Raw genomic sequence first — 23053 nt, 5'->3', positions numbered from 1 at the left:
AGAATGGGATTTTTCCCATTTTGTGTAGGACTTTGCCTACCGATCTAAATGTTTACCCTTAATACATTTTGTTCTATTCCAGCCCTCCTCTAAGTCAACCACACCGTCTACAACGCCCGTGAAGAAGGAAAAGAAAGACAAAGAACACAAGCACCATCACAAGGACAAAGATAAAGACAAGCCGAAAGAGAAGGAGGGCAAGGAGAAGCACAGTAGAGACAAGACCAAAGAGAAGGAAGAAAAGAAAGAGAAGAAGAAGAAGAGAAAACACGAGGAGGAGGAAGAGGGAGAATCGGGAGAGAAGAAGCACAAGAGAGACAAGAGTGGTAAAGAGGAGTCGAGTAAGAAACCAAAGTAAGTGAATAATTTGATTTTAAACTTAGGTTGCAGGGCGAATGACCACGCCAGTAGCTAGCTGTTAAAGCCCTCAATAAAAAAAAAAAAAAAATAAAATAAAAAAAATAAACCTTAGGTTAAGTTAAACTCATTGGATTAACCCTGTTTGGTTGACTTTGGATTTTTGCGTAAACGACCTGTACTATTTCGTAGCTCTCAAAATGAGGGTGTGATCTTCGTGGTTGAGTATCACACTAGGTCCCGGGTTCAATTCCCAGAAAGGTCGAAGTTTTTTATTAACTTTCTTCAAAAAAACCCTCAACTTTCTTTAAAAAAAATTCCCGGTACCCTCATCCTTGTAAGGACGATTGAGTATCTTATATCTGTATTTTTCGCTCATTTTAGTAGGGTTTTATCTGTAAAATAGGCCTACTGAGGCAAAAAAAAAAAAAAAAAAAATAAAATAAAAAAAATAAACCTTAGGTTAAGTTAAACTCATTGGATTAACCCTGTTTGGTTGACTTTGGATTTTTGCGTAAACGACCTGTACTATTTCGTAGCTCTCAAAATGCTTAAAGGACGGGAGAAAATTTTGGATTTTAATATTTAAATTTTAGCCACTTTTGATTAATAATTAGCTGAAAGGATTACATGTCCTACCACGACAAGTCTATTCTGCCATCACCATTCGGCTACAGCTAAAGCCGCTACAACAACAGTCTACTACTGCCATTATACTGTTCTGGTGTTTATGATATTTGTCTCATGATCAGTGTTTCTAATATTTTGTCTCATGGTTCTAGTGTTTTCTAATAATATTAGTCTCATGATTCTGTTGTTTCGAATATTTTTGATCAGTGTTTCTAATATTTTGTCTCATGGTTCTAGTGTTTTCTAATAATATTAGTCTCATGATTCTGTTGTTTCGAATATTTTTTTCAGGTTAGAAGAAAACGCGGACGAAAGGAGAGAGAGGAAAGATTCGGACAGATGGGGAGGTGATAGGAGTGAGGAAGAGAGAAGTTCCAAGTACAATCGAAACTCGGTCAATAGTCAAAATTCCGATCCGAGAAATAGTTCGCGCAATTCTAACTGGAACCCTAGGTAAGTCAAAAATTAGGTAGGGAAATTTAGGAGGAAACTAATTGAACGAACGAAAGTGAGCCCTAAGTTTTGATATTTTCAATTTTTTCCTTTAGTTTTAACTGTTTCGCCATAATTCTCGAATGATTTGTAGGTACTAGGTACGATTATTCTGTTAAAATGTGAGAAAATGGTGCACCTTCTATGCCTGAGCTGGGTTTGAACCCACACCCTCCTGTATGTTTAAGGATGAACCTAATTTTCAACACCATGACAATGTTCTGAGTGTGTTAACCGATTAGTCTTTCTGAAAACATTGAAAAAATGCAGTTTTTTTTATCACGGGAGTTCGTGATGAAATTAAGTTGAGCTCGTGATGGAATTGAGTTCCGAGGAATTCGTTACCTCCGGGAATTGAAGTCTGTATTGGATCGTTTGGTCGCACTCCTTGAGAAGAAATGGTCTGGCAGTACGAAGTCTCGTAAAAACTACGCAATCTAATAGGCAATTAGGAAATAAAGAGGTCTCTTTTTTCTCATATAAACTGAACCTGTGAGACCCTCGGTGCGAGACAGGACAGCTGACTGACTTAACAGTCTTTGAAGAGTTCGAACTGGATTTCGAAAGGGAAAACTGGAATTGGAAATGTCGGAGGTGTTTATTGGATTTCCATCAATGGAGGTTTGTTTCACTGGTCTGAACTAATCCTCTTACCTAATGAGACCATAAAAGACGTTTAACTCGAGAGTTACTTTTACTAGTTAAGGCAATATAATGGATCTACACTGGTAATAAAATAGAGATAGGTACCAACCAACTCTATTTTTTCGCAATTATTTTAATACTTTTCCTATGCTCTTAGTATATGAAGTATACTACTAAAGGAAAGGTATGTTTTCCTCATATGGGACTAGCATAAAATCCATGTAAATATTTTGTAACTACTAGTAAATAGTTATACATTGAGTGCTCGAATGTTATCAAATAGTTTCACATTATTACCTTTTGTTATGAGCTTCAAATAAATTGACTGGAGATACTACGATAAAGTTTGATTTTCAATAGGTAGATAAAAATGAATTTAAAAAGAGGACTTGCATTTTATCAAAGTCAAATTATTATTTTCTCAAGTTTTTAATTTTTCACAGACAACCTGTATGTAGCTAAAATTTATCGCTAACAACTATGTACTAGAAAAATATTGGGATCGAGCCTCAAGTATTTTGTAATTATTATTTAATTTATTAACATGTTATAAAATCAGCTCGTACTCTCAAAATCTTTTGTACATAATCTTTTTCCTATGATAATTTCAATTTGTTACATTTATAAGTGATGTTTTGTATAGTTTTTAATTTATTAGTTGGAAAGAAGTTCTAGGCCCGATTAAATTTGCTGATTTTCCCCAAGTCAACTTTAAAGTGTTATCCGCTGGGCCTTAGATTCTTACAATGGCGAAATTTGTTTTAAATTATTAAAGTGTAATCTTTCAAGCAAGAAAACGTGGTGTTAGTCCATCATTTCACAGACAACCTGTATGTAGCTAAAATTTATCGCTAACAACTATGTACTAGAAAAATATTGGGATCGAGCCTCAAGTATTTTGTAAATATTATTTAATTTATTAACATGTTATAAAATCAGCTCGTACTCTCAAAATCTTTTGTACATAATCTTTTTCCTATGGTAATTTCAATTTGTTACATTTATAAGTGATGTTTTGTATAGTTTTTAATTTATTAGTTGGAAAGAAGTTCTAGGCCCAATTAAATTTGCTGATTTTCCCCAAGTCAACTTTAAAGTGTTATCCGCTGGGCCTTAGATTCTTAGAATGGCGAAATTTGTTTTAAATTATTAAAGTGTAATCTTTCAAGCAAGAAAACGTGGTGTTGTCCATCACTACATGCTTCCCCTTTGTATACTAAAATCTGTAATGAGCAACATGAGAAGGTCACTCCTCAATGCTTGCTCCGTAGTTATTGTGCTAGAAAGCACTTGTTAAGAGGCAGAAAAAGCCTGATTAGAGAAAAAAAATCTAGTGAATTCTAATTTGGCTAATCCGCATTTCTATTATATTTGTAGGATGAATCTTTCGAACCGAGTGAAATCATATTCATAAAACCATTCTAGGCACGTGTATACTGTTCTTAATTTAAAAATTGATCATGTAAAACTGTAATAAATCTGTTTTTCTTTCAAGCCCATGTTTTGTGATACAATGACATTTCTATTATATTTGTAGGATGAATCTTTCGAACCGAGTGAAATCATATTCATAAAACCATTCTAGGCACGTGTATACTGTTCTTATTTTAAAAATTGATCATGTAAAACTGTAATAAATCTGTTTTTCTTTCAAGCCCATGTTTTGTGATACAATGAAAAAACTTACATGTTTGTGTAGAATGATACTCTTAATATATGAAATCTATTTTATCAAAAAACTATTCTACCCTGTCTTGGCTATTTTTTTCTAGCATTTAAAATAGGACCGTGAAAAAGTGGTTTAAATTGACCTCCTTTATTTGCTAATTGTCTATTAGAATTGGTCTGGCGCTATGACATCTGGTAAAACTAGGACGATCTAATAGGCAATTAGGAAATAAGAGAGGTCTCTTTTTCCGTCTTGGGGGACCTGTTTGACCCCCTTTACTTCCTAATTGCCTATTAGAAATGGTCTGGCTCTGTGAAATCTCGTAAAGACTGGACGATCTAATAGGCAATTAGGAAATAAGAGAGGTCTCTTTTTCCGTCTTGGGGGACCTGTTTGACCCCCTTTACTTCCTAATTGCCTATTAGACATGGTCTGGCTCTGCGAAATCTCGTAAAGACTGGACGATCTAATAGGCAATTAGGAAATAAGAGAGGTCTCTTTTTCCGTCTTGAAAAAAAAAAAAAAAACAAAAGGGTTTCCCCTCTTGGTTTTTTTTTTTTTTTTTTTTTTTTTGTAGCCAAATCCAAATGTCAGCCTCTAGCAATCACCCTAGGCCTGATTGAAAGGCCGACCAGAAACGCCAACCCCATTTCAACACGGGAAAAAGATACCTAGGAAGAAGAATGATGGAAAATTGTACCTACATACCAGGCAATGTCCCAACTTTCCCCACAAACACCAAGAAAAGTGCGAAAAGAAAATACGTTAACTCAAACTATATCTACGGGTGTTAATAATACGAGACCGTCTGACTTAAGCCAAAACGGTTGGTCACAGACCTCACGGCTAGTCCTGCCAGCCAATAAGAACTTGAACCAGCCTTTCCCGTTGCTTCAGTACACTCTTTCTCACCGTTATATTTTTTGGATACTTCACTATCCGGGATATTTAATAACGGCAAGAAATAATGTTAATACATAGGATGTCCAATATAAACCTATCCAATAAATCGTCAGTACACACTTCTTGATGTGACCACTAAAGGCGTGTTTTCCTTTCGAGAAACTGACTACTGGAAAATATACCTTATGTTTCATCTTAAAACTATTTGAAAACGATACATTTACAAATCAGCTTCGATAAAATGACTTCCTAATTGCCTATTAGACATGGTCTGGCTCTGCGAAATCTCGTAAAGACTGGACGATCTAATAGGCAATTAGGAAATAAGAGAGGTCTCTTTTTCCGTCTTGGGGGACCTGTTTGACCCCCTTTACTTCCTAATTGCCTATTAGACATGGTCTGGCTCTGCGGAATCTCGTAAACACTGGACGATCTAATAGGCAATTAGGAAATAAGAGAGGTCTCTTTTTCCGTCTTGGGGGACCTGTTTGAACCCCTTTACTTCCTAATTGCCTATTAGACATGGTCTGGCTCTGCGAAATCTCGTAAAGACTGGACGATCTAATAGGCAATTAGGAAATAAGAGAGGTCTCTTTTTCCGTATTGGGGGACCTGTTTAACCCCCTTTACTTCCTAATTGCCTATTAGACATGGTCTGGCTCTGCGAAATCTCGTAAAGACTGGACGATCTAATAGGCAATTAGGAAATAAGAGAGGTCTCTTTTTCCGTCTTGGGGGACCTGTTTGACCCCCTTTACTTCCTAATTGCCTATTAGACATGGTCTGGCTCTGCGAAATCTCGTAAAAACTAGACAATCTAATAGGCCATCAGGAAATAAATAATTGCCTATTAGAAATGGTCTGGCTCTGCGAAATCTCGTAAAGACTGGACGATCTAATAGGCAATTAGGAAATAAGAGAGGTCTCTAAATACATTATTATGACTAATATTTGGTCTCCATATTGAATTTCAATCGCAGTCAATATTGCATTCTTGGAAATTGGACTTTTAGCGTTGATTAGGACCAAGATGACAAGACTTTTCCAAAGAAAAACACCGAAGACGTAAATGCTGGTTGTTAAATTTGATTTTATTTTATGAAAAAATATTTTGATCACAACACTTGTCCAGGGTCTGTAACTCGCAGTTGAAACAAATGTTAACTTCCGCACAAACACAAATTAATATTTTGAACATGTCCAACATTATTTTAATCAACATGAGACTTTGGAACCGCGGATTACTAAAATATAAACCTCAGAGACGGAATGCTTTCTCTGGAAAACCGTAAAATTACCTAATAATAACATAGCATAGGTATAATAAATACACATTCTCTGAAAATATATTTTGATATTTTTAACCTAGAGTATAAAGGTGTGTCCACACATAGTCGACCGGCCATCGATCGATGTCGACTGAAACATCCACACTGCCTTGACAACTTAGTTTTATCTCGTCGATCGACAAGACAGGCTCTCGACTATGTTTGTACACAGCTTCATAGGTACTATAGTTGTGTTCAATTCTGCTTAGTACGGGATTATTATGGTTAAGTATAGTTTAGTCTGAGGTAACACTTGAGAAGTAATTCCTCAAGCTATGTAAAGCCTGCTACACACGCTACGACCTGATCGTAAGAAAAATCGCGTGTACCAAGCTTAAAGTATTGCTTCATTTTACATTAACCCCCGGGGCCACAAAGTGGATTTAAACTCCGTATAAGTTTAACTCTCGGATTAAGGAATCTGGTTGATTTCCTAAAGTCCCAAAAAAAATCAGCCCATCAGATTGCTTAATCCGAGAGTTAATCTTAAACGAAGTTTAAACTCACTCTGTGGCTCCGGACCTAAGGAGTTAAAATTATTTACATACTAAGTATAAGTATTCCCACCTCCTAGGAATAGAAAAGGCTGGGCCTACACCTTCATGTTGAAGATTTCTTTAGCCTCTGAGAATGTCCGAAGACTGTTTGGGTGTGATCTCCGACCAAGGTCCAAAGGTCAACGAAGCCTTTAACATAAACCTGTAGACGTGGGGGTAAGATGGCAAAGCCATGGAGTATCGAGTTACTAGTTAATGTATTTTCCTTTCGCAATTCTCATGGTGGGAAATGGTCTGGCTGGGAGACTTTAAACAGGGAGGATACCAGAGTTAGATATTAAAGAGTTATAATATTTCAAACTGGTGTGATAAGACAGATGCTGAAAATGTTAGAAAAGTGATATTAATATTTACCTACCTACCTACCTACCTAGGTAAAAAAAAGTTTAGTTTCATTTTGGGCATTATCCTAACAGTAAGTAATAAAATACTCCACCTCTAGTCAAATTCTGGGTCTAATACCTTGTCCCATCTTCGGAGAACTTCTATTGCAGTAAGATACTATTGAACCCATCTTACCATTACTATGTTTTTGTCGATTAATTGTGCGATAGATTAATGATTATTTAGGTAAATAAATAAGCAAGTATAATTGATGAAAAAGTTTCCTTGCTACTAATGCATAGACAGGTTTATTAAATTCTAGTGTAAGCATAATAACCAGTTGTGAAGAAAAAAAAGTGTAGGGTAAGCATAAAACATTACCATTTTAGGATTTAGCCTTCAATCAACCCACTCCTAGTATCATGCATAGCAAACTTAATATTGATTCCTAGGTAAGTATTGTAAATTTCCCAAATGTATTCCATTCTGTCAATCCCAGTAATATTATTTGCATAATCATTTGTTAGTCTTAGAATTTAGAATTGATCATTTCAAGATTAACTCTTTGATAAAGACTTGGAAAACACTTTGGTCACAGCTCTGTTACCGGGAAGCTTTGTACAAAACGGGTATTACATCATCAGATTAAAGCAAGGAGCTTGAGATGATTATCACTTGAACACTATAATAATATACACAGTAGCACAAGAAAGGAGGAAAAAATATTACATAACACAGAGTGAAATGAAAAGATTAATGAAGGCCTTGCTTGCAAAGTTTTTTTCACTTTTTAGAAAATTTCAAAATTTAAAAAAATTCAGAATTTCAAATGATAGCGAAATCGAAATTCGATTGCGATATATCGCTCAGAGGTATCGAAAATTTCGTGCGCGTTAAAAAATCGATTTTTGAGAGAAAGGTCCGTTCACATCTATTCGTTACGTTAAAAATATAAATTTCTCAACAAATGGATAATAATGTATTCTAGCTTTCTAAACAGAATCATTTTTAGAGGTCAGTGTAATTAATTAAAATAATTGAAATTTGCTTTATTTTTAATTAATACTATCCTATTTTCTTTTTTTTTAGGAATTTAGCTAAAAACCGGATGGGCGGGAAGCGGAAAACTGGCTTCATTTTTTCACGCGCATGCCCCACAATGTTCTAGACTCCTTGGGCGACCTTGAATGGAATTCGAATGAATGAGGGGTCATTGACCTTGGTGTATTGCGTGTTGCATATCTTCAAATCTTCATGCTACTTCGTCTTCTGATATTCATTCTGATCAGACTTGATTATGGAGTGGGCACTCATTTTGACAATACCAATTATTTAGAAGCACAACCAAGATGGACTAAAGAATAGCTGACCAAAGATGCAAGAGTCTAAGGATCAAGCCCTTAAACTGATTTTGTGTAGTTGAGAACAGATGAGGGGAAAAAAATTTAAAGGTCTTAAAAATAGGTACCTACTTATCTATTTCAGCACCACTGCAAAAATATCAGAAACAATAATAAGAACACACGCAATAGACGCTTGAAAACATAGAACTCTACATCCTATGCAATTTGCTGAAGCAAAACCAAAGATAGTTGATATGAGTAGGAGTTAACTTGTTGAAGAGATTTAAAATGGACAAAAATTACGAACCTAAATGAGAATATCCTGGGAATTCGCCTTATAATTGCCAATTTGAATTATATTAATTAATTACGAGTTGAACACAAACAATCCGTTATCAGCTTTAAAACACTTGATTCAAATTTATCTGATAGGTAAATAAAGTGATGGTGATAAGAAAATCGCAATTTTTTTTTCAGACAGAAACACCGATAGCGTATAGGTTTTATTAGGTTTGTTTACAGTATCGAAATACGATACGATTTTCGATATGTGAAAACCGATCGAAGTAAAGTTCGATACCTATCGATATACCGCACGAAATTTTCGTGCGCGTTAATTTTCCGGCGAAAATGCGAAATGATGTTGATGGTAGGTATAAGTACCTACTTCACAAAATGAAGAGGAAAGGGTAAAAAGAGTAAAAAAAGGGTGAAAGGGACGAAGCAAGGAGAGGGGTAACCTATGAAGATAAGTGGTAAACTGGCGCATTACAGTATTGTTTATTTTTTCAACAGTGATAATTTCATTTGAAAATCCCCCCCATATTATTTCTGTCAGCGAAAATTTCCAAAGAGCACGCAACATAGCATGCTTTGCAAAGACAAAAAACCTGTGCCATGAATGAAACAAATTTGATGGGAGACGAAACAAGAGACGAAACAACGAACAGCTTCGGAGGGTGAAATTCGTCATTGGGGAGGGAAAGTGTCAAATTTGTGAATTTTTTTTCTATTTTCAGAAGTGAAGACAAAAAAAATGCCAAAATATTAATTTAAATTGATCAACGCCAGCAGAATTACCAACTACCTATGTATGTATTTGTAATACTCCATAGATAAATAAGTCAGGAGGTACCCTTACAGCTCTGCTGCTTTTATGTGGATCTCATCAGGCACCTACATATTTTCCGATTATCTCGAAATGACAGAGTTCATGAGAACTAAAGTAAGGCTAAAGTGCCTGCTAAGGAGCTGAAAAAGGTAGAGCGAATGCCTTGTAAGCGCTAGGGCGCAGCTTCGATTCCCATCCGACGCGAATTTTATCCTAAACACAACAGGTTCGTTCTCGGAATGGCTAGCTTTCTCCTATCCTGTCTTTCTTCTCTCTTCTCTTTCGGGACGATAATACCTTGGCAGGTACAGCTCCCTCTATCAAACCTCTAGAAAAAAAGCTGAAAGAGGACTAAGGATTGAAATTTTCGAAATTTCAAATAGGTAATGAGTGTTTCACGACATAGGAAAAAATACTCCGTCACGAAGCATAAACAATTAACAGTTCTAACTCTGATTTACTAAATTCCTGCAACATTTTATTCTGCCTGAGAAACAATAGCTGGGTACCTAGCAGGTAGCTCTCTACACTCATGTAGTGATTTAAAGGACAAATGTTTTTTTTTTTTTTAAAAAAAAAAAAACATATATACATATTGTTACAATCCTACAATCATATTGTTACAATCCTAAAAAAAAACTTTCAATATTTATTTTACTACTAACATGGGCTTTTCTTCCTGGGAACGATTAAAGTTGTTTAAAACTCAAAGGGTGATTCCGGGTACAAAGAATATTGGTATCGAACATCCAGTTGTAACACACATTTAAAACATTGAAATTAATCTCATGCAACACATGACATAAACATTAAACATATACGGTACCCAAAAGGACGCAGGGGTTAAGAAGAAGGGAGACACGGGCTATTTCTTGGCTTTGGATGCTGCAGGTTTTCGTTCATTCCGTTTGTTGATAAACTCCATCATGGCTGGAGTAGGTATGTGCAAGCCTATAAAGCTTTATCAGATTACCTGCCTTTACATGAACAAACAAAATGTACCTATGTCTGAAATTGACGAGACTGACGAAAACTGTAGACTCTGTAGGGAAAGGAAAAATAATGTCCTCACATTTCAATGGGTGTATTTTAATGGTACCTACGAGAACTACATAGGGAAAAGAGTGGAGAGGATGGAAGTGAGGGGGAGAAAAAGGCGAGGGAGGCCGAAGAAAAGGTGGAAGGATTTAACAGGGCATGAGGTACAACATAGGGCTGCCTGGAAGGGACTGACAAGAAACGCCGACCCTATCTATATAAGCAGGAAAAGGCTAGGAAAAAGAAGAATTTAACGGTACCTATCATATCTGTACATCCATATTTCACCAAAAAGGTGAGGGAAAAAAACACCCTTCCTTCCATTGACTTACTTAGGGGCAAGAAAGAGTATCCTGTCTTCCTTCTCTCTTCGATTTCGGGACGATAAGACCATAGCAGTTACAGTTCCCTCTGTTAAACCTCTTCAAAAAAAAAAAGAAGACTGATTGTGGGTTTCACCAACCTTCTTTTTAGCCACTGTTAGCTGAACAGCCCTGTTTAGCCTGTACAAATCACATGGAACTTAACAGGCCCTCGATGGGCTGAAAAAATATTGATGAAATCCATCCTGATTCCAAGAAAATCTAGTTTGAAATTTCACACTGCCCATAGCAGAACATTCCCAAAGATTCAGAGCATGCGACTTGCCTGGACAACAGATTCAAAATCAACATTGGGAATGGTGGAAAATATCAACGCAGGGCTGAATGAGCAAAGCTATAAGGGCTACACTTTAAAAACTAATTGGATTAAGCAAATCTCATTAACTGATGGGTATTGGCTTTTTTTTTCAAGGTTTGATAAAGTGAACTGTAATTGCTAAGGTCTTACAGTCCTGAAATCGAAGAGATAAAGAAGACAGGATAGGAGAAAGCCAGCCGTTCCGAGAACGAACATTATCCCATCAGGATAAAATTCCCGAGCGGGAATCAAACTTGCGGCCTAGCGCTTACAAAGCAAACACACTTAAAATCAACCAAACGAGTTGTTTAATCCAATAAGTTTAATTGAATCGTCCCCAAGAAGAAGGGCTTACTGGGCCTATGTTATATTTACTACTTTCGGGAAAATGGCCTAATGCTGGTTGTTAAATTTGATTTTATTTTATGAAAAAATATTTTGATCACAACACTTGTCCAGGGTCTGTAACTCGCAGTTGAAACAAAAATGTTAACTTCCGCACAAACACAAATTAATATTTTGAACATGTCACATTTAATCAACATGAGACTTTGGAACCGCGGATTACTAAAATATAAACCTCAGAGACGAAATGCTTTCTCTGGAAAACCGTAAAATTACCTAATAATAACATAGGTATAATAAATACACATTCTCAGGAAATAAATCATATTTTGATATTTTTAACCTACGATTTCAGATATAGTGGTGGATACGATGGGTACAATAGCAGCAGAAGCAGTGGAGGTGCAGGCAGTAGTGGATATACGAGAGATCGAGATAGGGGAGAGAGACATAGCCGATATGATGATAAAAGGTGAGAAGTCTTACTAGAATGATTAGAATACCAAGTCATAAAAGATCTAAAGGTGTGTCTACACATAGTCGACCGGCCATCGATCGACCTCGACTGAACCGTCCACACTGCCTTGACAACATAGATTCGGCCGCCGGTCGACTATGTGTGGCTGTGGACAAACCGTAATGAAATAGCGGTGAAATAGGGTTTAAATAGCTGATAGGCCAACTTGTAATAATATCTTGGTAACTTTCAACGTCTATAATTTTTCACGGAATACCCAGCTCCCCACAAAACTCTTAGTTAAGCTAGGAAGTATGTATTGTTATCAAAAGCTCCAAGCTCCATTGACGAACATCAACATAGATAAATGGTATTTTATTTTTTACCAGACTTTAATGCACCGTCACGCTATACAATTTATGTTAAATCATCCTCTGTTCTCCCCCCCCTCTAGATCTCGTTACCATCCCGCGGGCCCCGCAGCCTACCCACCTGGCCACTACGGTGCCCCCCCGCCCCCCGGGGCCCTCTACTACCCCCCTGCCGGCCCCATGGACCCTCACCTCGCAGGGCCCTGGGACCGGTACCCTCCTGCTGTGATAGGGGCCCCACCGCCTGCCGGCTACGATTGGCGGCCCAAGGAACGTGACTATAGGCGAGACTACGATAGACGGCCCGCCACCAGTAATTCGTAGCCGTAAGACTGAGGACTATTTGGCGGCTGATATCCCCATTTTGTCTCAGGTGTTTTTTTTTATCACGGGAGTTCGTGATGAAATTAAGTTGAGCTCGTGATGGAATTGAGTTCCGAGGAATTCGTTACCTCCGGGAATTGAGGTCTGTATTGGATCGTTTGGTCGCACTCCTTGAGAAGTAATGGTCTGGCAGTACGAAGTCTCGTAAAAACTACGCAATCTAATAGGCAATTAGGACATAAAGAGGTCTCTTTTTTCTCATGTAAACTGAACACAGGACAGCTGACTGACTTAACAGTCTTTAAAGAGTTCGAACTGGATTTCGAAAGGGAAAACTGGAATTGGAAATGTCGGAGGTGCTTTTTGAATTTCCATCAATGGAGGTTTGTTTCACTGGTCTGAACTAATCCTCTTACCTAATGAGACCATAAAAGACGTTTAACTCGAGAGTTACTTTTACTATTTAAGGCAATATAATGGATCTACACTGGTAATAAAATAGAGATGGGTACCAACCAACTCTATTTTTTCGCAATTATTTTAATACTTTTCCTATGCTCTTGGTATGTGAAGTATACTACTAAAGGAAAGGTATGTTTTCCCCCCACCAGAGACTTAGGTGTGGGGGCAAACAGCCCGAAAGGATGGGTTGAGTTTATACGAATCTACGAATGATGGGGGGAAAATTCTGTTTTCTTTCCTAATGTAGAACCTGATTTTTGACCCCAAGTTTTGGATAATTTTCGACTGTACATTGACTAGCTTATAAAACAAACTTGTTGAAAGGAGACATAAAATCTTATCGTCCCGAAATCGAAGAAACAAGAAGGACAGGATAGAACGCCAGAAGTTCCGAGAACGAACCTTATGTGTTTAGGATAAAGTCCGCCCTGTACGGGAATCGAACCCGCGACCTAGCGCTTACCTATCACCAATGCCAGCCACTCACGTTCAGACATTCTAGCGTCTGAGCGTAAGGAGTCGGTTGTCGGTATTACAGGACAGGTACGCTACCCTTCAAGCTAACTCGGCTGGCTGACTTGAAGTTTTTTTTTTTTGGGAAAGGAAAGGTGTCCAGGTGTGCACACACATAGTCGACGGCCGGCCGACTATGTGTGGATACATCTTTCGAATTTTTTAATCCTAGAGATGTAGAACCTGATTTTTGACCCCAAGTTTTGGATAATTTTCGACTGTACATTGACTAGCTTATAAAACAAACTTGTTAAAAGGCGACATAAAATCTTATCGTCCCAAAATCGAAGATACAAGAGGGACAGGATAGAACGCCAGACGTTCCGAGAACGAACCTTATGTGTTTAGGATAAAGTCCGCCCTGTACGGGAATCGAACCCGCTACCTATCACCAATGCCAGCTACTCACGTTCAGACATTCTAGCGTCTGAGCGTAAGGAGTCGGTATTATACAGGACAGGTACGCTACACTTCAAGCTAACTCGGCTGGCTGACTTGAAGTTTTTTTTTTAGGAAAGGAAAGGTGTCCAGGTGTGCACACTGCACACACATAGTCGACGGCCGGCCGACTATGTGTGGATACATCTTTCGAATTTTCAATCCTAGAGAGGTTTACACCTGACTCGCTGCACTTCTGTTGAGTTGGTTGTCCAGATACGCCAGCTGTCGTAGGAATCCATAGTTGGGTCTGACATCTCGACTTTGTCTCAACAGCCTCAGGGCTTCGGTGAGTCGGAATTTCTTCTTCAAGATGAGGTAGGCCAGAATACACGTGCTCGAACGAGAAATGCCCATGAGACAATGCACTAACACTTTACCTGCAACATAATAAGAACAACAAGGAAACGCCATTAAAGTAAAATGATAAATACAGGGGGGGGAATGGCATTAGATTTGAGTCAGAAATAGAGAAATAGAGTCGTACGAACATCATATAAATAATAAAATATGGTTATATTCACAGTTATTTTTCTTCTTCAAGATGAGGTAGGCCAGAATACACGTGCTCGAACGAGAAATGCCCATGAGACAATGCACTAACACTTTACCTGCAACACAATAAGAACAACAAGGAAACGCCATTAAAGTAACATGATAAATACAGGGGGGGAATGGCATTAGATTTGAGTATAAGAGAGCAAGACAATGGAAAATATGTCCGGTAACAAGAGCTCAGAAATAGAGTCGTACGAACATCATATAAATAATAAAATATGGTTATATTCACAGTTATTGTAGGTATGTAAAATATGTATTATTAAACCTATTTACTTAAGTACCCATTTTAATATTGTTGTATTTTCAATCAGTTGCTTTAACACTCTTCTAGCAGGTACCTAACTTTAATATTTGGGCCTTTTCTCTATTTTATTTACCTATGAATTAGAGCTCAGCGAAATCTCGTAAAGACTGGACGATCTAATAGGCAATTAGGAAATAAGAGAGGTCTCTTTTTCCGTCTTGGGGGACCTGTTTAACCCATGGTCTGGCTCAGCGAAATCTCGTAAAAACTGGACGATCTAATAGGCAATTAGGAAATAAGAGAGGTCTCTTTTTCCGTCTTGTATTGTAGGTATGTAAAATATGTATTATTAAACCTATTTACTTAAGTACCCATTTTAATATTGTTGTATTTTCAATCAGTTGCTTTAAGTAACACTCTTCTAGCAGGTACCTAACTTTAATATTTGGGCCTTTTCTCTATTTTATTTACCTATGAATTCTATCGTTAGACGGTATCAAACTTGTAGTTGTCATAGACATCTTTCAGCATAGGATAGCACGCCATCTTGACTTTGAGTTTTGAACACAACAAGAATACACCGGATAGTTTCCTATGCAGAGAGTATATCTCTTCAGGAGGTGGACATAGTCTATGATTCAGAATAGTTGGTACCAACTCTGTAATGCGCTTGGTAGTGTCTTGACCACCAAAGTCAAACTCTCCAATCTTCTCACTGAATACCTCACTCAGGATCATAACCGTGTTTACATGAGCTTCCTCCATGATTTTAGATTCGTAACCAACTCTGTAATGCGCTTGGTAGTGTCTTGACCACCAAAGTCAAACTCTCCAATCTTCTCACTGAATACCTCACTCAGGATCATAACTGTGTTTACATGAGCTTCCTCCATGATTTTAGATTCGTAGCCAGTCAGGAATCCCATCTTCCTAGAGATAGTCAACACCTTGTCTTTATCTCCATCTGCTCCTGCCTTGATCACCTGGATATACTGATCCATGAATTCCTTGGAGTAGGCGCGTGTGGCACCAAAGTCAAGCAAGTAGAGATAGTCAACACCTTGTCTTTATCTCCATCTGCTCCTGCCTTGATCACCTGGATATACTGATCCATGAATTCCTTGGAGTAGGCTCGTGTGGCACCAAAGTCAAGCAAAATCAACTGCTTGGTGTCTTTGTTATAGAAGAAGTTGGACCAGTTGGGATCAGTCTGCATGTAGCGGAACTGAAACAGTTCTCTAAGACACAACTCCATGACAAGCTTACAGATGTGTTTCCTGGATTCATAATCCAAATCTACACATTGGTCTACTGGTACTCCTTCTATTAGTTCTGTAGTAAGGATCTGACCTGTACTAAGTTCATCTATGACAGTAGGTACAAAGTAATAAGGATAAGGTTCCACAAGCTCCAAAATCCGCCCCGGGCGGGAATCGAACCCGCGGCCTAGCGCTTACAAGGCAGACGCACTACCAACTAAGCTAACTAGGCTGGCAGGCCTTGCTTGCAAAGATTTTTTCACTTTTTAGAAAATTTAAAAAATCAGAATTTCAAATGATAAAGAAATCGAAAGATTGCGATATATCGCTCAGAGGTATCGAAAATTTCGTGCGCGTTAAAAATCGATTTCTGAGAGAAAGGTCCGTTCACATCTATTCGTTACGTTAAAAAAAAAATTCACAACAAATGGATAATAATAGATTCTTTCTTTCTATACCTACATAAGAATCATTTTTAGAGGGCAGTGTAATTCATTAAAATAATTGAAATTTGCTTTATTTTTTATTATTATTAATATTATCCTATTTTATTTTTTTAGGAATTTAGCTAAAAATCGGATGGGCGGGAAGCGGAAAACTGGCTTCATTTTTTCACGCGCATGTCCCACAATGTTCTAGACTCCTTGGGCGACCTTGTATGGAATGCGAATGAATGAGGGGTCATTGACCTTGGTGTATTGCGTGTTGCATACCTCCATGCTACTTCGTCTTCTGATATTTCATTGCTCAATATCCCCGGAACTAGCCAACCGATTTTGACCAAATTTTGTACGTAAAGTTTTTTTTTTTTTTTTTTTTTTACTTTACGTAGATATGTATGCCAAATTTTTTACGTAAATTTTTTTTTTTTTTTTTTTTTTACTTTACGTAGATATGTACTTTGTTTTATTTCTATTTTTATTTATTTATTTTTTCAGGACCCAAGGAAATTTCCAAGACTCCTTACTTTAGAAGAAGACTGCCTCATTACCAGTATTTAAACCTATTTCCAATTAATTTATTTGAATGTAACATGAATAATTGAATATGCATTTTACACAATATTATTAATTAGTGCATTTTCAGACAACGCAAGACGTAGATTAGATCTAGGCACCACTTATCTCATGACTCAAATCTCTGAACATATGTGACATACCTATGTATACTGTATAAGGTACGAGTATATTACCTACTCAATGACTCATTATCATAGTAGATAACTCCAACTAAAACGTAGTAAATATACCGCAGTACAAGGTACCTACGCAGAAGAGAATGTTACTACGTTCGTAAATTTTTCATCATGAAGGTATGAAACGTTAAAGAGCACTGAAGAATTAGAATACTGGACCATTATTTTATTGGCACACGCCACATATTGATAATGTTACGATGATAATGTTACGACAAGGAAAATAAAATGCCTCAACATTAAAGAAGATCCTTGTTAATTATTTCTTTCTTCTTCTTGGTGTGTCATGTCCGTTGTCGAACGTTGACGACCATGTTCCTGATTCTTTGTCGATCTTCTGCCGCTCTAAATAATTCTTCGCTTGACATCTTGTACCATTCCTTCAAATTCCCCATCCATGATGTTCTCCTTCTTCCTCTCGATCTTCTTCCTGTTATCTTTCCTTGCAATATCAACTGCAATAATCCATATTTGTGTTCATTGCGCATAATATAATTTCTTTAAATGTCAAAAAAGCCAAAACTGTCATTTCTTTCCCTTCGCGATCGTTTGTTCCGTCCGCCAAACACGCTCAGCCCGTCTGACTTAACGTATCGACCTACGACCTGTCAGACAGGTCGAGGGACGTGTGTGGCGGAAAAATCTCGAGACCTAGGTCTGTCAGACGATCTGAGGGCGAGTGGCTGGCATTATACGTACGGCACAAAAGTGTTCTTTTGTTTCGCAGCTATTCTTGCTCCTTCAAGGGAGAAAAACAGACTAAAATGATAAAATAACGACAGAACAACGAACCCCGTTCGACAGTGCAATATAGCAATGGCGGAAGTGTGAGAAAGTAATGTAGAAACGTGTGAGAGGTGTGGAAAGGAATAAAATAATCTATATGGGAAAAGAGTGAAAAGGGTAAAAAGAGTAAAAAAGGGTGAAAGGGACGAAGCAAGGAGAGGGGTAACCTATGAAGATAAGTGGTAAACTGGCGCATTACTTCTGACTCGCTCAAAAGCTTTCTGTAGTTCAGGACTGATCACATTACTATCTTGAATACTAAGGATCTGTCCTATCTTCAGTGCTGCACCTCTTACTTTACATAAGGTATTGACAATTCTCTCTGCATTGGCGGGATTGATGAAGGCACTGTCTAGTGTTGTTCCAACAGACAGAGAACTGTCTCCAAAGCCCAAGGTTCTCCTGGTAACTTCTGCTATGGTTCCTACTCCAAGTCCTGCTGCTAAGCTACCAAATGAGACCATTCTGCCTAGCCTTGATGAAGGCACTTTCCTTTGTTTGGCAACTGGATTTAGCTGAGGCTTATTCTTGGCTTTAGGGATGGGTTTAGGTGCTCCAGGAGCTCTGGCAACATCTTCATCTACTACTGCAAAAGCATCTTTCTTCTTTGTCAACTCCATAGCTTTCTTGTAACCTAGTTTGCTTTTCTCTAGATTGGTCTTTGGATCAACTCCTTTCATAAAAGGTATTTGTTTGATTCTTTCTAAACTCTCTGAGTCTATTATGCTTGTATAGTTGATAGGTTTGGATTGTTCCTGAGTGGCTAGCTTTCTTGTAACCTAGTTTGCTTTTCTCTAGATTGGTCTTTGGATCAACTCCTTTCATAAAAGGTATTTGTTTGATTCTTTCTAAGCTCTCAGAGTCTATTATACTTGTATAGTTGATAGGTTTGGATTGTTCCTGAGAGGCAGTAGTAGTAGTAGCAGTAATAGGTGTTGAGGTTTGGACTTGAGGTATTGGAGTAGAATCTACTGGTTCAGAGTATTGGGAATCTTGCTCAAACTCAGAGACATCTCTCTCAGATCCTGCTTCTTTAAACACAAATGCTTTAACACCATCCAGCACCACACTTGATCTCTCTGCAGCTTCTTTCAACACATTTGCATTAAGTAGAGCACAAGGTGTAGTGGAAGTTGATTTCAAACTCTGATCTAAATTGCTTGCTAAAGATTTAAAGCTTGAATTTGTCCACTTTTGTTGAATCTCAAGAGTTTGATGTTTAATGCCTGCATTGGCTACAAGTTGTAATCCTTTAAGAACACCTTTCAAATCAGACACATAAGTTCCTGACATGGTTTGTTAGATTGAATTATGGAGGGATAAATATTTATTCAAGCACTGAGTTTGTTAGTTTAGTTCATTCAAGTTAGATATGAGAGTTAAAGAGTTATAATATTTCAAACTGATGTGATAAGACAGATGCTGAAAATGTTAGAAAAGTGATATTATTAATATTTACCTACCTACGTAAAAAAAAAAGCTTAGCAGTAAGTAATAAAATACTCCATCTCTAGCCAAATTCTGGGTCTAATACCTTGTTCCATCTTCAGAGAACTTCTATCACAGTAAGATCCTATTGAACCCATTCTACCATAACTATATTTTTGTCAATTAATTGTGCAATAGATTAATGATTATTTTGGTAAATAAATAAGCAGGGAAAGTGTAATTTTTGTTTTTTTTTTTTTTTTTTTTTTTTTTTCAGAAGTGAAGACAAAAAAATGCCAAAATATTAAATGATCAACGCCAGCAGAATTACCAACTACCTATGTATGTATTTGTAATACTCCATAGATAAATAAGTCAGGGGGTACCCTTACAGCTCTGCTACTTTTATGTGGATCTCATCAGGCACCTACATATATTTTCCGATTATCTCGAAATGACAGAGTTCATGAGAACTAAAGTAAGGCTAAAGTGCCTGGTAAGGAGCTGAAAAAGGTAGAGCGAATGCCTTGTAAGCGCTAGGCGGCGCCTTCGATTCCCATCCGACGCGGATTTTATCCGAAACACATCAGGTTAGTTCTCGGAATGGCTAGCTTTCTCCTATCCTGTCTTTCTTCTCTCTTCCCTTTCGGGACGATAATACCTTTGCAGTTACAGCTCCCTCTATCAAACCTCTAAAAAAAAAGAAAAAAAAAGCTGAAAGAGGACTAAGGGTTGAAATTTTCGAAATTTCAAATATAGGTAATGGGTGTTTCACAACATAAGAAAAAAGATTCCGTCACGAAGCATAAACAATTAACAGTTCTAACTCTGATTTACTAAATTCCTGCAACATTTTATTCTGCCTGAAAAACAATAGCTGGGTACCTAGCAGGTAGCTCTCTAGTGTGCTAGATATTCGAGTCGTGTCACATTAGGCATCATGCAAGCCTATAAAGCTTTATCAGATTACCTGCCTTTACATGAACAAACAAAATGTACCTATGTCTGAAATTGACGAGACTGACGAAAGCAGTAGACTCTGTAGGGAATGGAAAAATAATATCCTCACATTTCAATGGGTGTACTTTAATGGTACCTACGAGAACTACATAGGGAAAAGAGTGGAGAGAATGGAATTGAGGGGGAGAAAAAGGCGAGGGAGGCCGAAGAAAAGGTGGAAGAATTTAACAGGGCATGAGGTACACCATAGGGCTGCCTCGAAGAGACTGACAAGAAACGCCGACCCTATCTATATAAGCAGGAATTGGAAAAGGCTAGGAAAAAGAAGAATTTAATGGTAGGTACCTATCATATCTGTACATTGTACATCCATATTCCACCAAAAAAGTGAGGGAAAAAACACCCTTCCTCCCATTGACTTACTTAGGAGCAAGAAAGACAATTATTTCTTTTCAATTTTTCTACATAAATCAAGGAAGTCGTGGCACATGAACACTCAATTATTTATCAAGAAAAGGAAGAAAATTCAACAAATACTGCCATAAACTTCAAGTCAAATATCCTGCCATTTCGAAATCTCAAGAACTTTTTGCATGCTATGCAAAATAACCGGAGTGACTTGTACAAAACCTCCAAACTCTTCATGCACAAGTTTCACTTTTGAAACTTTTGTAAAGCTATGTAGATGTAGCCTCTATTTACCTCCTAAAAGGGATGCTCACAATCAATTACAGCAGTTCAAGTACTTCTTAACCCTTTTTTCATTCAAGTAATTGCACATCTTATGGTGGATTTCACCAATGACTTAATGAGAGATTTCACTAATGGGAGAATTTTTAATGAACCAAAAAGGAGTTTTTAATGATCCAAACAGGAATTTTTAAAAATCCTCTTTTTTGGATAATTAAAAAATCCCTTTTGAATTATTAAAAACTCCTTTTTGGATTATTGAACATTCTCCCATTAGTGAAATCTCTCATTAAGTCATTGGTGAAAATTCAACAAATAATGCCATTAACTTCAAGTCAAATATCCTGCCATTTCGAAATCTCAAGAACTTTTTGCATGCTATGCAAAATAACTGGAGTGACTTGTACAAAACCTCCAAACTCTTCATGCACAAGTTTCACTTTTGAAACTTTTGTGAAGCTATGAAGATGTAGCCTCTATTTACCTCCTAAAAGGGATGCTCACAATCAATTACAACAGTTCAAGTACTTCTTAACCCTTTTTTCATTCAAGTAATTGCACATCTTATGGTGGATTTCACCAATGATTTAATGAGAGATTTCACTAATGGGAGAATTTTTAATGAACCAAAAAGGCGTTTTTAATGATCCAAACAGGAATTTTTAAAAATCCTCCTTTTTGGATTATTAAAAACTCCTTTTTAGATGATTGGAAATTCTCCCATTAGTGAAATCTCTCATTAAGTCATTGGTGGAATCCACCATTAACATAAGAATGATGGGAACTTACCATTATTTTCCAGAGCATCCTCAATGAAGTCAGCCACATCTCTGAAATGACAGCTGATGTTAGCAATGGGCAGATCCAACAGCTCTAGGCCCAGAAATTTGATGCCCACATCTTTGTAGTAATCACTGGTTGTGTTCACCATCCCAAACTTTTTCCCCTTGGCAGCATTGATGACATGAGTAATACCAATCCTTTTCAGATACTCTTTGTTTTTGGCTGTTCCTCTGAAAAGAAATAAAAATGCATCAAAAATCATGGTTTTTTGGGATGATAAGACCATAGCAGTTACAGTTCCTTCTGTCAAACCTCTTAAAAAAAAACTATGAATGATAAATAGTTAAATATTATTTAAAAAATGTACTCTAACAAATACAATGAAAGGAAACCAATTTACCTCTATATCTTGAACATTACATTACACTAGGATTTGGTGACATTTTAAAATTACTAAACTAGGTATGGCTTGATTTGTTATTCAATGTTAGGGCCTGATTAGCACATGACTAATCCAGCCCACAAAACTGAAATCATTTTTAAATCCCTGGACCCTATTTGAATATTAAGGGTCCCAAAAGAGCTTTATACCTGAGTGATCTCTAGAGGTTTCTAAATTCACTGATACTTACCCATCACTGAGAAATATATTGGGATACACCTCATCACAGTCCAGGTCCATGTCATGTCTACAATCCCCTCCGTCATATCCCGGTAATGGTTTGGCTTGGGGTCTCACAGTGCTTATGATATCGTTCAACTGCTTCTCTAAGCCAGCAAGGATATCTTCATTCTGATCAGACTTGATTATGGAGTGGGCACTCATTTTGACAATACCAATTATTTAGAAGCACAACCAAGATGGACTAAAGAATGGTTGACCAAAGATGGAAAAGTCTAGGGATCAAGCCCTTAAACTGATTTTGTGTAGTTGAGAACAGATGAGGGGAAAAAAATTAAAGGTCTTAAAAATAGGTACCTACTTATCTATTTCAGCACCACTGCAAAAATATCAGAAACAATAATAAGAACACACGCAATAGACGCTAGAAAACATAGAACTCTACATCCTATGCAATTTGCTGAAGCAAAACCAAAGATACCTAGTTGATATGAGTAGGAGTTAACTTATTGAAGAGATTTAAAATGGACAAAAATT

General features: G+C 37.3%; 3 protein-coding genes and 2 long non-coding RNA genes across 5 annotated transcripts in view; 1 reads left to right on the top strand and 4 right to left on the bottom strand.

The window, feature by feature from the left end:
- The window catches only part of LOC103512903 (chromodomain-helicase-DNA-binding protein 1-like), a 46378-nt gene extending 33320 nt beyond the window's left edge, over positions 1-13058 (top strand). Inside the window, exons 29-32 of the mRNA XM_026826161.1 lie at positions 83-354; positions 1279-1440; positions 11779-11895; positions 12335-13058. Of these exons, the coding sequence (XP_026681962.1) occupies positions 83-354; positions 1279-1440; positions 11779-11895; positions 12335-12575 (792 nt within the window). The 3' untranslated portion in view covers positions 12576-13058. The remainder of the gene's footprint in view (positions 1-82; positions 355-1278; positions 1441-11778; positions 11896-12334) is intronic.
- On the bottom strand, positions 1750-3635 carry LOC103512766. The gene is made up of 2 exons (XR_541559.3): positions 2953-3635; positions 1750-2572 (listed from the first exon to the last, which is right to left on the bottom strand). It is a non-coding gene; the product is annotated as an uncharacterized LOC103512766 (long non-coding RNA).
- Positions 8204-8754, bottom strand: LOC113468914. The gene is made up of 2 exons (XR_003392499.1): positions 8556-8754; positions 8204-8395 (listed from the first exon to the last, which is right to left on the bottom strand). It is a non-coding gene; the product is annotated as an uncharacterized LOC113468914 (long non-coding RNA).
- A 1179-nt stretch (positions 13059-14237) lies between the features above and the next one.
- Positions 14238-19490, bottom strand: LOC103512893 (atypical kinase COQ8B, mitochondrial). The gene is made up of 7 exons (XM_026826153.1): positions 18813-19490; positions 18233-18667; positions 17623-17702; positions 15843-16201; positions 15695-15729; positions 15265-15566; positions 14238-14368 (listed from the first exon to the last, which is right to left on the bottom strand). Exons 1-6 carry the CDS (start codon positions 19324-19326, stop codon positions 15280-15282), a joined length of 1710 nt encoding a protein of 569 aa, XP_026681954.1. The 5' UTR covers positions 19327-19490; the 3' UTR covers positions 14238-14368; positions 15265-15279.
- A 2384-nt stretch (positions 19491-21874) lies between these two features.
- LOC103512884 (dual specificity protein phosphatase 3) lies at positions 21875-23053 on the bottom strand. The gene is made up of 2 exons (XM_008477671.2): positions 22527-23053; positions 21875-22124 (listed from the first exon to the last, which is right to left on the bottom strand). The coding sequence occupies exons 1-2, from the start codon at positions 22718-22720 to the stop codon at positions 21875-21877; spliced, it is 444 nt and encodes a 147-aa protein (XP_008475893.1). The 5' UTR covers positions 22721-23053.

Source organism: Diaphorina citri, unplaced genomic scaffold, assembly GCF_000475195.1.
Source record: "Diaphorina citri unplaced genomic scaffold, Diaci psyllid genome assembly version 1.1 scaffold38, whole genome shotgun sequence".
NCBI classification, from domain to species: domain Eukaryota; kingdom Metazoa; phylum Arthropoda; class Insecta; order Hemiptera; family Psyllidae; genus Diaphorina; species Diaphorina citri.
This window is presented reverse-complemented; position numbering and strand designations above follow the sequence as displayed.

What these genes read in the sequence shown, in the direction of transcription:
- LOC103512884 (XM_008477671.2), bottom strand. Translation starts at nt 22,720, where the DNA reads ATGAGTGCCCACTCCATAATCAAGTCTGATCAGAATGAAGATATCCTT. An exon ending in AATATATTTCTCAGTGATGG is followed by an intron (nt 22,125 to 22,526) that starts GTAAGTATCAGT and finishes ATTTCTTTTCAG; the next exon opens with AGGAACAGCCAAAAACAAAG.
- LOC103512893 (XM_026826153.1), bottom strand. Translation starts at nt 19,326, where the DNA reads ATGTCAGGAACTTATGTGTCTGATTTGAAAGGTGTTCTTAAAGGATTA. An exon ending in ATGGGGAATTTGAAGGAATG is followed by an intron (nt 16,202 to 17,622) that starts GTACAAGATGTC and finishes CGGATTTTGGAG; the next exon opens with CTTGTGGAACCTTATCCTTA. An exon ending in AAAGACAAGGTGTTGACTAT is followed by an intron (nt 15,730 to 15,842) that starts CTCTACTTGCTT and finishes GGTGTTGACTAT; the next exon opens with CTCTAGGAAGATGGGATTCC.